The 16,020-nt window shown below is 44.6% G+C and overlaps 1 protein-coding gene across 1 annotated transcript in view; it reads left to right on the forward strand.

The window, feature by feature from the left end:
• The window catches only part of ANOS1 (anosmin 1), a 182,646-nt gene that overhangs the window by 133,414 nt on the left and 33,212 nt on the right, over positions 1-16,020 (forward strand). Inside the window, exons 5-6 of the mRNA XM_081792890.1 lie at positions 3,157-3,341; positions 6,027-6,156. Coding sequence (XP_081649016.1) covers positions 3,157-3,341; positions 6,027-6,156 — 315 coding nt within the window. The remainder of the gene's footprint in view (positions 1-3,156; positions 3,342-6,026; positions 6,157-16,020) is intronic.

Raw genomic sequence — 16,020 nt, forward strand, 5'->3', positions numbered from 1 at the left:
TTTACTCAGCACAAAGAAACCTCATGAATCCTGAAATGTCCTCAGAGGCCACCCCCTCCTTGCCCATGTGCGTACCCCCCCCCCCGGCAGAAAGGGTGCCTAGTACCCTGCCTGCAGCGCAAACACGATGCAATCATTTTGTCGAGATTTGATCTCAATCTTTAGAGAAGCTACTTTGGGATTAAAACTCATCCACAACGAACTTTCAGATTTTCCAGCATATCAGCAATGGTTAGCAATCGGTCTTTTCTTTTTAACTGGGCAAGTTATGTCAATGCAATAAAACGATTCCATTTTGTAAACTTACCAACATAGTTTTGTTACTGTTTAGCATTTACTTTTCCAAAACATAAGGGTAAGCAAATACCTGTGCTAAGTTTTCTTCCTTCTGCTAAGTGAGTGCCCTCCGGCAGCAAGGGGGTTGCCCATTGGTGTCAAGATGGCATTCCTGTATCCTCTTAATTTCTGCTGACAGGGGGTTAGGCTGTTCCTTCAGCACACATTTCCTGAGCATTTGCTGTGACAGAATGTGCTCTCCTGAGCCATGATGAGGTGTGGGAATGAAGGAGAAGGTGAACATCGTCAAATGACCTGGCTGCAGTAAGAGGCAGTTAAGTGCACATGTTGACTGTTGCAGGCTAAGCTTCGGAGAGAGAGCAGAGAATGGGACCTTTATTTCCAATGGGGAGGTTTAGGGTAGGTCGCTCTGAGGGGCGGCATTCAGACTGAGCTCAGGAGTATTCACGTGTCCATGGTCAGAAAATAGGAAAGACAATCCAGACTGAAAAAATCCGTATAAACGCGTCATGGTGGTAGGAGGCAGCTGACAGTGTGTTTCTAGAGAAGCTGGGTGTAAAGGTAGGTTGTGTGACCAATATGTAAAATGTACCAAGAGACAAACAGATCACTGGTGGTAGATGATAAAGACGCATGCCGTGACGTGATGTTGAGAAGTTTCCCTTCGTTCCGCAGAAAATAAGGTGTGATTGAATAGTCTGAGAAGGTGGAGGGGACAATCTGTCCCGTACTCTAGGAAAATCATAGCCACAAAACACTGTGAAGGGGGAACTAAAAAGATGGGCTTGTGGGACATGGGACGGGACGTTGTTAGGAAGGTCCAGACAGGAGATAGAGGGCCTAAGAAAGGGTGGTCACCGTGGAAACAGGATGATTGGGGAATTCCTGAAATTATACTCTGCAGTCAAACCACGAGGTGTTGGTAGGTCCAAGAGCAAGTCGAGAGGTCCCTTAGCGATCCAAAAGAATAGAGTTGCCATGCACATACCATCAGGAGTGGGGACATCCTCAGGAGGGGCATTTGAGTTGGGACTCGTGCAAAGAAATTCATCTGGCCAGCAGGTGGACAGTGGGACCTGCAGCCCTAAATCAGGGTACAGAATCGAGAGTCACATACTTAGCAGAAATACTCTAGGCCTGAAAGCGAATGTGACTCTCAATGTAAGGTTGTGCACCGAAAACAAAAGTTTATGACCTGAACCTGAATAAACCCTCACACAATGGCAGAACAGGAGACAAATTCCACCCCAGCCAGCAACATCAGGGACATTCAAATCAGAATCTTTAAGGGATATGCAGAGCTATGAAAAGTGCCTCCTTTCTCTACTTTTCTCAGTAGCTCTTCCTCATTCAAAATGTGGCAAGAAGCAGAAAACTCAGAGAGAAACCAAGATCAGGTCATCGCTGTAGGCAACTTCATCTTCCTCAGACTTGACTACTTGATGTTCAAAATGGAGGTAATTAACCCTTCCCCCACAGCACAGACCCACAGTGAAGATCACTTGAGACACCAGCATTGTAGTAAAGGGACAAGGGATGCACATAACCCATCAGCAAAGCAAAACGGAGACTACAGTGGGTATGGGGAATGTTTTCTAGAAAGTATTTTGTACAACTCATTGACCTTTGACTGGATATATTTGGTGCTGTTTAAAAATTATCCAACTCCACCCACCTCAATGTTTAAGGACTTTAAAGTGTCCCCAAACAAGACGCAGCATAAATTAAGGTCAACGTGAAATCAGAGTTGATATTCAGTAACGTCACTAACAGGCATTAGGTATTATCTACGTTTCGTAGTTGCACATTTTTCAGTTTCCTCTCTGTTTAAAATGAAGAAGTGGAAAAATAAATAGAGCATTATCAAATAATGTTTTCAAACGAGTTGTCAACGTGTTAGGCAAATGCTCATTCTCAAGAGAAAATGATCTTAATGGCATGTGAAGTTCTAGGTTGTCATGGCGTTGAACATCGTGGTGCCATGGACTCTACCTAATCCAATTAGTCTTACACATCCTATGAGTACATAATCTTATTTTAAACTTCCCTTTCCATAATGGCTACCATTTGGAACTATGGTTCTTAAATCTGTCCGTCGCCAGACCACTTGAATGCACCATGGGGAGAAAAAAGAAATCAGAATGATGAACTACTTTAAAATGAGCCACCTGTGAGGGACTTTTGAAGCAAGGCGGTCACTCGTGCCAAAACCAAACATTATAAATTCATCATTTTTCAATTTTAAGCCATAAGTCTATAGGAGGGAGCCCAGCAATCAATTGGGGAATGCTAAGGACCCATGCTTTGGAAATCATTCTTGTAATGTTTGACCACATGAGAGCATTTTAGGCTTGCAATTTTTTTCCTTAGAAGGCAAACATTCTGAGATGGAAAGGCAAGTAGACCGGGGAACCACGTTGTGATGACTTTAGACTGTATCAGCAGAAACAGAGCATGTTGGATGGGAACAGTGTCTTCAAACTCTTCACGACCATGGCGTCACATGAATTCTTGTTAACTGCGTGTGATGCCACTCGGTAACATGGCTTATTCAGAAGAACGCACATAAAAGAATTGCTCTCAAGATGCCTGGGTGAAAAATGCTTGTTCAGAATCAGGAACCAGTTTAGAGTCTCTTTTTAAAAAAGGGAAAGCTAAAAGAAAAGGAGGTAATTCTCCTGAAATGTGGTGGGCTGACCTCAGTGTGAGAAGCTCTCAAATGTGAAACCGTGATAGGAAGAAGCCACTTTCCTGGAAGGAAGTGAGGATCTGTTGTCATTACACGAGATTTGTCTTTTCTAAAGGTTTTCTTCCTCAGCTTTACCTCTGATCATTTTAATTGCCATGGTCCTGTTTTAGGTGTCCCCCTGAAGCCCAGAAAAGAGTTAAGATTCACAGAACTGCAGTCTGGACAGCTGGAGATTAAGTGGTCCTCGAAATTCAATATTTCCATTGAGCCTGTGATCTACGTGGTGCAAAGAAGATGGAATTATGGAATCCATCCAAGTGAAGACGATGCCACACACTGGCAGACGGTAGCCCAGGTCAGTGCTTCCTGCGCCCTACCCCTCCCCGCCTTGAGGCAATGTCGACCACATACCTGCAGGCAGAAAATTAACTCCTGGGTGGCTCTGTCGGTTATGCGTCCGACTTCAGCTCAGGTCATGATCTCATGGTTTGCATGTTCGAGCCCAGTGTTGAGCTATAGGCTGACATCAGGGAGCCTGGAGCCTGCTTCAGATTCTGTCTCCCTCTCTCTCTGCCCCTCCCCTGCTCACACTCTGTCTCTCTCTTCCTCTCTCTCAAAAATGAACCAACATTAAAAAAAGAAAATTAACTTGCTGTGCCCCAGCCAGAGTAGCCTGACTGCCAAAATAACTCACTCAGACGCGGACATAATAGCATGTGTGTGTACGGAAGACAGGACGAGTCCACAGATATAACCCGGTACAACTAGCGACTTGACTGTTGGCCTACTTTGCTCAAAATACATGTGCAGTGGAGATAACTCTCTAATCTGAGTGTTCACATTTACTTCCTCCAAGAACTGCATTTCCTTGAGATAAACTTAACACCGGCCAGAGTCAAAGAAACATGACACTACTAGGACTAGTTCACGGGACATTGGACCATCTACACGACTCCTGTTTCCCCTGCATTTCAAGCCTTCCTTCTACACAAGGACTTGAGTAGCATGGAGGAAGATTCCTATCGCAAAAGTCCTTAGTGGGAAGTAGCCGTCAGCTCCTAAATCTTTGCTAAGTGCTTCCTCCGTCCCGCTCAGCTTACACACTGATACCCCACCTGCATGGAGTACGCTTGGGGTTTATCTTGACCCGTGCTGCTTCCTTTTCTGTCTCGCTGATGAGAAAAGCAAAATATTTTCTTTCTTTTTAAGAGCTGCTAAATGGACTGCCAGCTGCAAGAAAACTACACGGTTCTAGAAAATGAACAGATTCTCAGTGTGAACCTGCCTCATGTCCTCAGCAGCTGAAACGCCTTCTCCACATGTGTCTGGAGGCACAGATTCTGACCTTAAGTGGATCGGGTCATTTTTCTCCAAGGACCCGATTCCCGTTATTGTTTCCAGTAGATGCAGAATCAGTTTGAGGGTGCAAGTGTTTGGAGGAGGAATTTGGTTCTTTTCTAATAGTATCTCAAAGAGGATAAACACTAAAATAATTTAGACACTCCTAAATAAATGAACAAATGAGTGGGGAAAATGCCTGCTCAAATAAATTTAGGAATTGTTTCATTCCTATTTTCTTAAAATTTTTTTTTTGCTTTACTAAAACATAAAGGTGTTTGGCATACAGCCAACATACATGATATGTTCCTTAATGGGACAACCTCACTTGTAAATTTTACGAATTATTTAAAGATTTATGAGAGTAATGGACAAGAAGATCATGTCTCTTATTCCTTTTTTGAAGAGAGGGAAGATCTTGAATAATAATAATAAATTTTATAAATGTATATAATATTTTATATTACAATTCTATTTATATTAATATATAATACATTAATAGTAATGTAATTATTACTATTATTATTATTAACTAGTTCACATCTTCCTTTCTCTTCCTTCCTCCCTGCCTTCTTTGTCTGCTAAATGCTATGGGGAACGTGCTGGCTTCAGGTTTTTAAACTAAAAGTTAAACGTAAATGGTGATATCTGTGGAAGGGTCACCTCACAGTTTGCTAAATGAGGTAGAAAGCCACACGTGAGAGTTCATAGCTTTCCCTTGGTCTCGGAAATGTTTCTCTTCCCTTAGATATTAAAGTAAATGTGACACACCTTTGCAAGAAGTTATTGTGGACCCGGGCTAAGGAGGTTTCAGTTCAATCCCACTTGCCCACTTTCACGCACTGAGCGCACACTGGGTTTGGCACTGGGCAACTCACTGGGTCAGTGAGGCCCCGCATGTGGGGACTTGGCTCTTGAAGTCAGTGTAGGGGTCCGCAGGTCCCCCCCACAGATTGTCGGGAAAGCGGGTATGGTTCCCCTCAGCCTGATGAGGTGGGAGGTTAATCGAAGTCTTGTTACTCCAGCAGGAGACGCAGCCAAACCCGGGCACCTTTACCACTGCCCACTTTTTTTCCTTTGGACATTTTATTGGACAGAGAGATATCAACACACCTCATCCTTGAGAAGCACGACCGGGTCCTTGTAGATCATACATGATTTACTCAAATAAGGAAAAAAAGGCTCGGGTTGCAACATACTTCCGGAAATTGTTAGCGCTCTTTAAAGTGCGTGAGTCTCCATCCGACTCCCAAGATTCTATTTGGCAAGCAAGTTAAAGAGGCATTTTTCTTCTATAATTGAAAGATGATTTCATTTTCTTGCCTATAATGTAATGATTAGCTCATGTATATATTCGCTCATATGTATAACTTAGCGATTAAAACCCTCATGGGTTTAACGCTGTATTTAGTCACCAGACTTAAGGAGCTCAGCCATGTTCATATGGTTTTGACTCCAGAGATCTTTAACTCTTTGGAGTGAAATACCTATGAATGGAATTAAACACCTGAAACGCCCTAGAAATTCCTTGACCCCTGATAGCTCTTCTCATAACTGAGCACGGTCCCCACACTTAGGCACAAGGGCACAGGGATGTCAAGGCAGTGTGGCGTTGGCTGATGAGGTGGTGCACTTTTACGACAGACCCAGTTGACATGTCTGGGTAAAAGGGTTCTCTGTGCTCTGTAACATCTCCCCCCAGACCACAGATGAGCGGGTCCAGCTGACTGACATACGACCCAGCAGGTGGTACCAGTTCCGAGTGGCAGGTGTCAACGTGCATGGGACCCGAGGCTTCACCGCCCCCAGCAAACACTTCCGCTCTTCCAAAGGTCAGTCTCACTTTCCTGACCCCTCGCTCCCCTCCCCCTCCCGGCATACCTGGGATGCACATCCCTCGTGTCCCCACGTTCCTATTCACAGCTGCTCAGCAGGTGGCTTTGCTGTTGTTGGTGAAAAGGACCAGATGTGTTTGAAGGCAGCGTGTGAATATACGATTAAGACCGTCATTGGGCTTTATACCTTCCAAACATCGCACAAGATAATCTAGTGGGGTTTTCTCAACTTCGAACTGGTGGTTTTCCATTATCAACTTGTGTTGAGTCTTAGCCTCGAGATTTTCTGTGTCAGTCACCAGTGAATTAATTTTTGGAGGGGAGGGTTTAGTTTGAGCTACTTTAGACTGTGCGGCTTTTCTTGAAACGGTTGTCATATTGAATGTGAGTTAATCTCTTTTATTTCATCACACCCAGAATCTAAACCCCGAGTCACCCCGAGTCATCTACTCACAGTCACCGTATTGTAGTTGAAGGACATACCTGGGTTAGATACGAGTGTTCCCTCCATCTGTATTCCCCCAGTCGTGTTTAGATGGCTGTGCACCTCCAGCGTTCACGATACGTGTGTTATAAAACCTCATCTCAGAGCCGGGCTGGTCGGCTTGTTCACCTACTAACCAGTCGCTGTCGTCTTATGTGGAAGCGAATTCAGATTTATTTTAAACAAAACGCTTTGTGATATTAATGCATAACAGAAGGCTTATGACATCAGTCCTACGTATGCTCGTCCTACGTGGAAGCGAATTCAGATTTATTTTAAACAAAACGCTTTGTGATATTAATGCATAACAGAAGGCTTATGACATCAGTCCTACGTATGTTACGGGAGGGTTTGAACGGGCTGCTCTGACTTGCGACTTCTGCTGCAGGATTGGTCTTCAGTGGAAAGCTTGCAACCGAAATAATTTCATATTTGGATCCTATTACACTGTGTGTTGTAGACTTTTAACTCTCTCTTTTTTTTTGAAAAAGAACTTTTAAGAAAGGAAAAGTGCATTTTTTCCCCTCCACGGAGGCAAATACACTAAGCAAGTTTAAAAGTGGAATCACGGACATCAGACCTTGTCTCGAGGCTGTCTCCAGTTGGCCTGATGATTTAGAGAGGGAAGTGAAATAATTAATTGACAGTGGGTTCGGAGGTGAGGATCAACTTGGGTGTCATGATTCAAAGGTGAGCCAGGCACATCGTGGCTAAACTGTGTTCCCATCTGTTCTGCTGCTACAGGTTGTCTGGTGGCTCAGGTCAGGGCTGCAAATACGTGGGCAGAAGCACTTTGCAGCCTTTGGAGACACATGTGGAATACCTTTAGGGATGGGGCGGGATCTGGGCAGGGCTCTGTTGAGTTTCCAGGCCGGTCATGTAGCTTCCAACTGCCTAAGAGGCATCCGTTCCGAGGAAGCAGCCAGGCCATGCTGTCCCAGTATCCCTGCCGTGTGTCTGAGCACCTTAGTCGTCTAGAATCACGGCTGCATCCCTCAAGTTTAAAGGGGCTCTTGTTGAATGAGAATGCACCATGTTGGGGAAACATCACAGTCACCATTACTCTCTTCTAGTTACTCATTTTCCAAACACATCCAACCCTCAGCATCCCAGACTCCAGTTATTGCAAACCAAAAACGTCTGTGCAGAGTTCATAGTAGATCCTAGTCTTTTTCCAGCAAAAATGCATCACACTACTGTGGAAATGTAATACACTGGCTAAATGGTCAAAGACATTTCCTTCCAGGACTGGTCTAAAGGATCCTTAACCATTTACAGGGTGACACCACGTCTTTCCCCACCTTACTCCAGTTTCATCAAATGTAGAAATGGGCCTCATTGGGAAAACAGTTTTTAAACCCCTTGAAATATAACTATTGCATCATTACAATCATTCCTCTTAAGTGTACAACGGAGTGACTTGTGGTATTCACAGTGATTTGTGGGGCACTGTCTTCCCCTGTTAGAACCCCCCGGGAGCCTCCATGCTGTAGAACAAAGTTAGTTTTGCCTCTTTACCTTCTCCTTGGATCACTCATGTTTCATTCCTTTTTGTATTCAACAAATATTTGTTGAGCACCTATATGTATCAGGCACTGCTCTGGGCACAGGGGATAATAAATGAACAAAAGGAAAAAAAACTATCTGCTCTTGTGGAACACACACACACACATTTATTCCAGTTGGGGGTGTGAGGAAACAGTAAATAAGATTAGTAAGAAAAATACTGTTGTAAAGTAGGATAGTGATTACTGACGATAGAATAGAACTCAGGACAATACTAAGGAAGGGTATTTGTTTTTTTTTATAGTCTTAGCGAAGGCAGACAAGGGTTTTGCTGAGAAAGAGATGTGTGTGAAAGGAGATGAGAGGGGAGAGGAGGGGAAAGCAGGGATGCCGGGGGAGGCCACTTGAATGATCCTGGGCGAAGGTGATGGTACTTTGGACGAAGCCAGAAGTGAGCTGCCTGGGAAGAGTGAAGAGTGAAGCTGACAGATGTGAGAAGTTGCCAGTGAGTGATGCTGGTGGGCCACCTCAGTAAATTCTAAAAGTCACTGGCTGGCTCATTTAATGTGAGTGAGTTTTATCATATGTAAGTTAAATTCCAATAAGGTTGTTAACACAATTTTTCCCCAGTAAGATCCCCATTCTACATTTGACGAGATCGGGTAACTGAGGAAAGATGTGTCGCCGTCTTGTAAATGGTCAGGCATCCTTTGGACAAGTCCTGGAGGAAATCTTCATCCGTTGAGCGCAATTAGAATACTCCCATCATTTTGTGATGCGACTTCACTGAAACCATATTAGAGGTGATTACGAAATCTGCACAAACACTTTAGGTTTGTGAGAGTGCAAGAACCACACAATCTAGAATGTTCCTCCCAGGGAGATCTATAGCTATGGAGCATATTTGCAAAAGCAGGAAATAAAACATTTTAACACTGCCATGTTTCAAAAAATGGTACGTTTTCATTTAATAAAAGCCCATTTATTCCCGCTGTGCTCCAGAACTGAAACTATACCAGTTGTAAGTCCTCGAGTGGTTTAAAATTGCTTTGAGAAAGAATTATTGCTTCTAAAATAATAGTCTGTGCAAAGGGTAAGTAATTTCTAGTGTATTTGAGTTGGGTAGAGGGCCAGCCTTGATCACTTAAGTCTGGGTCAAGGGAAAGGCGAAGGGGGAAGGGATTTTTTCCATCTACAATAAACACATCTGAAAATAAAAGGCAAATTAAATACAGAGAGAAAAAAAAAACTTGATAAAATGGGTTTCATTTAGCTTATGCTTTCTGCCTGCTATTCATTGGCCTTAATCCTGATTTTCGTGGAGAAGCCAAAATTCTTGTCATTCTCTTCTTTATGGTTATGTTTAAATACAAAATTAGTCTGTGGTTTGCCAGAATGGATTGGCTGTTAACTAAGTTAATTTCCTTTTAACTCATGTATTTTCCAATAACTTAATCTCAGCCCCTCAGAGTGATGATTTGTACAGAAAGTTCTGAGTTGTTGCTACGTTGGTAGATTGCTGTTAGCCCGTACGTCCCCCAGAAGAAATGCATGATTATAAAACAGAGAAAATCAGTAATTTTTGCTGGCAACAGAAAGCCCAAAAGAGAGGTTGGGATAATTTCTGTATTCACTTATTTAAATCCTCTCCCACCTTTCCCCCGGTACTTAAGAAGGAAAATCGGCTTTGACGTCAAAAATGAAGATGACAAATAATTCAGTATCCTAATGTATAATGTCTCTTTCTGGTTTTTGTCTCCTTATTTGGAAACTAGGAAGGGTAATGCTTCCACGTGGAGACTTACCTTCCTCGGTCACTGCTAGGATGAAGTGCCTTTCTTTCACCCCGCTGCCACATTCTAGGGTCTACCAGAATTTTTGTGTCCTGTTGCATTGGAACAAACCACAGGAAGCACGGCGCATAGGAACAGAGGGTGCCACTGCGCCTGAGAGCTTTGAGCGCAAGTGGCTTACTTGGGAGGCCGTCCAGGGAACAAGGGGGATGGGAGGTGACGCAGGGAGGAAGAGAAGGAAGAGGGTAAGAGGCCAGTTCCCATACTGGCTGTCACTGTGGGCAACCGAACTCCTTGCTGTGGGGACTGAGTCCTCAGATGCACGCTATTCTGCGGGGACATCCGTCCACACATGGGCAGAGCTCTGGCCGCTGGCGGGGCCAGCTGAGGAGCTGGGTTCCCAAGTTAGCCATGCGTCCTGAAGCCGTGAGGTGCAGGGACTGACACTGAGATGCGGGGGTCTGCAGGGCTCGGGCTCCACGGCCACGGGATTCCTGCTACAGCAGATCACGGACATGTTCTGCTGTGGTTCAAAATAAATACATTCACAGTTTCACAAAAGGAATGCCCGCGTTCCTAAAGATCCCCGGTCCCCTTCCTGTGTCAGACGGCGGCAATAACCCGAGAAAGGTGTGCCTTTCTGGCCTCGCTGTGCGCCTCTCCCCTGATGGCACCCTCTCCCAGCCTCTTGCAGGCTCCACGGTGTGTCCGTACCAGAGCCACTCATGTCCAACCCTCAGAGGCCCCAGATGTGGCAGTGAGCCATGGGGAGGGACAGCTGTAGCTACAGAAAACCTACTTTTTGGGTTCCACGCCATAGTTGCTCATCTTTTTTCAGCAAATTGGTGTTTAACCTTCGCTTGATCATATTGATCCTTATTGAAGGGGCAAAAAATGGGTCAATTGCACGCTCTGTATGGGTAATGTATATTGTATATTGTTGGACACAAAATGCATGTGTGTTGCATGCCCCATATTGGAAATGTATATTGGTGAGTCCTACTACCTGGGCCAAACGTTTGCTGAATTTGGGAAGTAATGTCCCTGCCCATCCAGATGACTTCTGTGTGTCAACGTATGTAGCAAGAGAAAGAAGGAAGTCTTCAAGTTTTGTAGGTTGTACAGAGCAAAATCTGAATTTTGGGTTTTTGGTTGTTTTTTTGTTTTTTGGGTTTTTTTTGCATGTTGCCGAAAGCAGGCAAACATTTGGATGTTTAAGACTGGTCAGTATCAGTTGACCATTCTGAAACAGCAAACGTTAAAGGGACGTAGAGGGAACACTGTAAAACTCCACCTTCTGTTGCTAAGCTAATGTCATTTCCTAGTTATTATATTCATGTCCCTCCAAATTCGAGGCTTTTCCTACACGTTTCTTGTCTGTTTTCCCGTGAGCCCAGGATACGTTAAAAAGGAAAGGACGAAGACAGTGTTGTTTTTAGAGCACACAGGTCTCACGCTGGATGTTATTCTGTGCGTACATTATGGAGTGTTAGTAAAATGAGAACAGACATCACTGATAGTAGTAAAGTCCCCCCCTGCTCCTCGGGACCAGTGACTTTTTATGCTGTCCCACAGCTGATGTGTGTGTGCCATTTCCACTGGGCAAGACTCCACGTTACATGTGTCCTAGAACTATTTACTAGTTAGGGTACCTTCTGCAGCTTTTCAAAGACTTAGGAGTTGTGTCTCTAGATACTGCATGGTGATTCCTTCCTTCCTTCCTTCCTTCCTTCCTTCCTTCCTTCCTTCCTTCCTTAATGAGGGAAGGAAAACTATCCCAACTGCTGAGTCTGGAAAGAAAAAGAAAACTGACCTATTAGAACCAACCTTCTAATTCAGGTGGAGAACTTGTGGGTAGTAATACCACTGCTTTAAAAATATCCACTTGGGGGGCATCTGGGTGGCTCAGTCAGTTAAGCGTCCGACTTTGGCTCAGGTTATGATCTCACCGTTTGTGAGTTTGAGCCCCACGTCGGGCTCTGTGCTGACAGCTCGGAGCCTGGAGCCTGTTTCAGATTCTGTGTCTCCCTCTTTCTCTCTCTGCCCCTCCCCCACTCAACGTTCTGTCTCTCTTTCTCTCGCAAACATAAACATTAAAAAAATTTTAAATATCCACTTGGTCACTGTCACTTCCCTTAAGACATATTCCTGTGATGTGTTTCAGTGGGAGGTTTCGATATTATTTGAGGAAATCAAGTAGGTGATACAATTTACATCCATTTTCTTAGAACGTATGTTGTTCCTCTATTCGCGCATGAATATACATGTGTATGTGTATATTATTTATTTATAAGGGTTGTTCTCCTTGCTGTTTGTATGCTACCCATTCACTTGTAGCATTCGTTACCCACCTAAAGTTAAAGACAGAGTGAAACCTTAAACCTCTCCTTCTGAAACCCACACCTCCTTGGCTTGAAGCACCACATAAGATCGTTAATGAAAGGAACTGTTTCTGTCCAGAGCTAACATTGGCCATTCGTGGCAAATGGTCAACACAGCCTGTGCTGGAAACTGTATGTAAGCAGAAGCTAGCACAGCCTTGCTATTTCAGTTATCTTTGGAAGCGTGATTCCTTTCTGCTTTCTGAAATGTTTCTGCAGGTAATTGGAGAGATCTCACAGAGGGAGTGGAAAGCAGCAGAAAGGTGGGGGAGAAGTGCCCTGATTTCAGCCCAGAGGGAGGGGTCCAAGAGCACTGGTCTCGTGATATGACTCTGACCCTCCCCCTGCACACACACACACACACTCTAGAATGTAAACTCTCCAGCCCTCCATTTCCTCATCTGTAGAATGGGAACAAAACTCCAACGTTTACTCAACAAAGCACAACCATACACTTGTAACATTAGAAATGGTGCTCGTCTCAAGTTTCAAAAAGCTAATGGTATCACTGCTTTTGAAAAGACTCTCACTCAGGGGTTGGCCATCTATGGCCTGGGGTCCAAATTTGGCTCGCTGCTCTCTTTTACAGATAAAGTTTTATTGGTACACAGCTCATGTGTTGACGTATTTTCCATGTCTGCTTTTGAGCTATAGCAGCAGAGTGAGGTCGTCACCACAGAGACTGTCTGGGGTGTGCAGATCCTGAAGTGTTTACTCTCTGCCCCTTCCCTGAGGACATTTGTCAGGCCCTGCACTAGGCTACTAGCACGGACACCTTCCCCATGAAAGGGCTTTCCAAGTTTTGTGTCCAGGGACACTGGCCCATAGTTGTGGTGAGGACATATAATACGTGTAGGGATGTGGCATGTGTGGGTGTGTTTTTAGAGCCTCACCTTCCTCTTCCCTCGTTTTCATTCTCCCCACCCCCCTGCCACCATTACCTGAATGACCTTGGACAAGTCACTTCGTCTCTCTAACCCTAAGCCCTTTACTGTTTTTTTAAAAAGCACCAACGAATAAGCTGTACAGTACCTTAGGGCTTTATTATAATAGATTGTGTGTGTATTTCTTTTTCACATTTCTAAGTTCTAATGCAATTAAGACATCGGGCAAATGGAAAGAAGAGACTTTGTGTAATGCAGCAAAGGGAATATTATTTTCCTTCGTAATGAAGGGAAGCATGTCACAAGGCAGGGGATGGCTTGACTATGGGAATTTTAGGACTGCGAGTGAAATCCTTCAGATTAGACAGATAGGACAGGCTGCCTCTCCCCTGACATCTACAGTGAACGAATGGCCATGTGAGTATCTGGCTTACAGAGGAGAATCAGGGCAATAACCAGATGCTCTCTCCAATTCCTGTTGGCTTCGTAATCGGACAGTGACTATTTTGGGGGTGTCTCATCTCGGTAACGGAAGTACACCGTCTTGATATTGTGAGTTGTCAGAAAGGGCTTCACTTTTAAGGTAAGATAAAGCACATGTTACCAATTCAAATATTTGAAAGCATTATTTCTGCATAGGTGGTTCTCATGAGTTATGTTGCACGTTTCATAACGTTCCGTAAACTAGAGAGTATTTTTCTGGATTATTATGATCACATCCAAGGTGCGGGACAGTTTTCCAGGGAACTAAGTAATTATGTACCAAACGGAGCAGATTAAGACAACACAATACCTAATACTAGCAGACCTTGTTAAACTTGAATTTCTCTATTAGGAGAGGAGATGAGTTTGAGCTCTTCCTATGAACCTACAATAACTGGAGAATTCACCTGTTTTCAGCATAGAGACATTCATGTACACCTGTAATTATCCTTATGCATTAAAATTTTTTTCTTGCCTTGAAGAGATGATTAGCTTGCAAACTAGGTTCCCTCTCAGAAAAGTCGGTAGGTCCTTTTCCTGGGATACAGGTCGAATCCTACAGGAAGGGGGATTGCTTCCGGTCTCTTGTTTCAAGCCAGAAACAGCCCCTCGGTTCACTTCACTGTCTTGTTAGGACTCACTCATTCCAACTGACAGGGCTTAAAATGGAAACAGAAATACCGCCTCACAAATCAAAGTCATTCATCTATTCATCCAGCAACTGTTTGCTGAGAGCCTGATGTGTGCCAGGCACTGGCCTCCATGCTGGGAAGACAAACAGATAAAGCGGATCTGTGAACAAAACAGATAAAAAAACAAATCTTCCCCTCATACAGCTTTCATTCTTGTGAGTGGAGGCGGACAGGACATAAAGGATGTTGTAAGTCAGTTGGTACTAAGGGCTGTGCAGAATAAGGGACGCCTGGCTGTATATTGAGGACGGGCTCCAGGGAGGCAGCCGCAACATCAGGGAGCATTGAGAGGAGGTCTTGGCAGTGATGGGGGAAGGAAGGCGTTGGCGTGGTGTGGGTGCTGGTTGTGGTGCAGATATTGTGCATATATTTTGAAGTCCGTGCTAACAGTTTGCTGAGGGGATATGAGAGCCCCAGAAGTGTCTGACTTCTAGGTTTTCAGTCTGGTTAAGTGGAAGGAGGAGTTTCTGTTTATTGAAGGGTTGGCTCCCATGGCGTGGGGACAGTTATGACGTGAGTGCTGGACACATTAGTTCTGAGTTGGCTCTGGCACCTCCAAAGGCAGCTGACTTGAAGACCACCAAATATTTGACTCTGAGTTTGGGACAAAGTCTGTGTGGAAGACATACATTTGAGAGTCAGCAGCACACAGACTTTGGGTAAAGCCGTGACTGGACGAGATCCCTAGAAAGTGCGAGCACATGAGAGAGAAGAGGTCCCTGAATTCGGGGGCCGGATGCCGTCTTGTTGAGTCACGGCGGCATGGGGATGAAGTTGGGGTGGGGGGGGATCAGGCAGAGAAGAGAATCCGGGTCCCGCAGGACCGAGGGGAAATTCAGCAGAGCCGTGTGTCAGGTAGAGAAAGTGCCTGTAACACCAGGCAGTGCTCGGTGGTGTCATAGCCACATCGATGACCCAGGTTCGGTTCCTGGGGCTCTGCTCAGCCAACAGAGCAAGGAGTCCAGGGCTTCCCACGCCCAGGGTAACTGTGACCAGTGTGTTCCAGCTTATACTGAGCTGAGTCATGTTCACACCTCTTGGCTTGTCGCAGGCGGGTGCGAGGCTTTCCAAGTTCCAGCTTGCAGGTAGGTCATCAGACTTTCATGTGTGTTTTACACAGAGAAAGATCTTTTACATAAAACATAAATACATGTTTATGTAAACGTATAAACTATCCATAGAGGTGCCCCACTCAGACTCACCGAATTAGCGTATCCCAGTATATGTCTTGGGTGCTCCCAGAAGGTTCCTAAAGTTGACAATATTAGAATCACCTCGTCAACACTGTCACGTAACATGCTTTGGATTCACCTTACCTGAAAAACAACAATGAAATATTCTCATCTTTTTATCTATCTATCACCGCAGAAGAGAGAGAATGAGAAACAGAACCCCAAGCAGGCTCTACACTCAGTGCGGAGCCTGACGAGGGACTCAATCCCATGACCCTGGGGTCATGACTTGAGCCAAAATCATGAGTTGGTCTCTCAACCAACTGAGCCACCCAGGCTCTCCTGTTCTCATTTAAAAAAATTAAGCAATCTGTGGCACCTGGGTGGTTCAGTCAGTTAAGTGTCCGACTTTGGCTCAGTTCATGATCGCAAGGTCTGTGAGTTTGAGCCCCGCATTGGGCTCTAT

This window comes from Panthera onca, chromosome X, assembly GCF_046562875.1.
Source record: "Panthera onca isolate mPanOnc1 chromosome X, mPanOnc1 haplotype 2, whole genome shotgun sequence".
NCBI lineage: Eukaryota > Metazoa > Chordata > Mammalia > Carnivora > Felidae > Panthera > Panthera onca.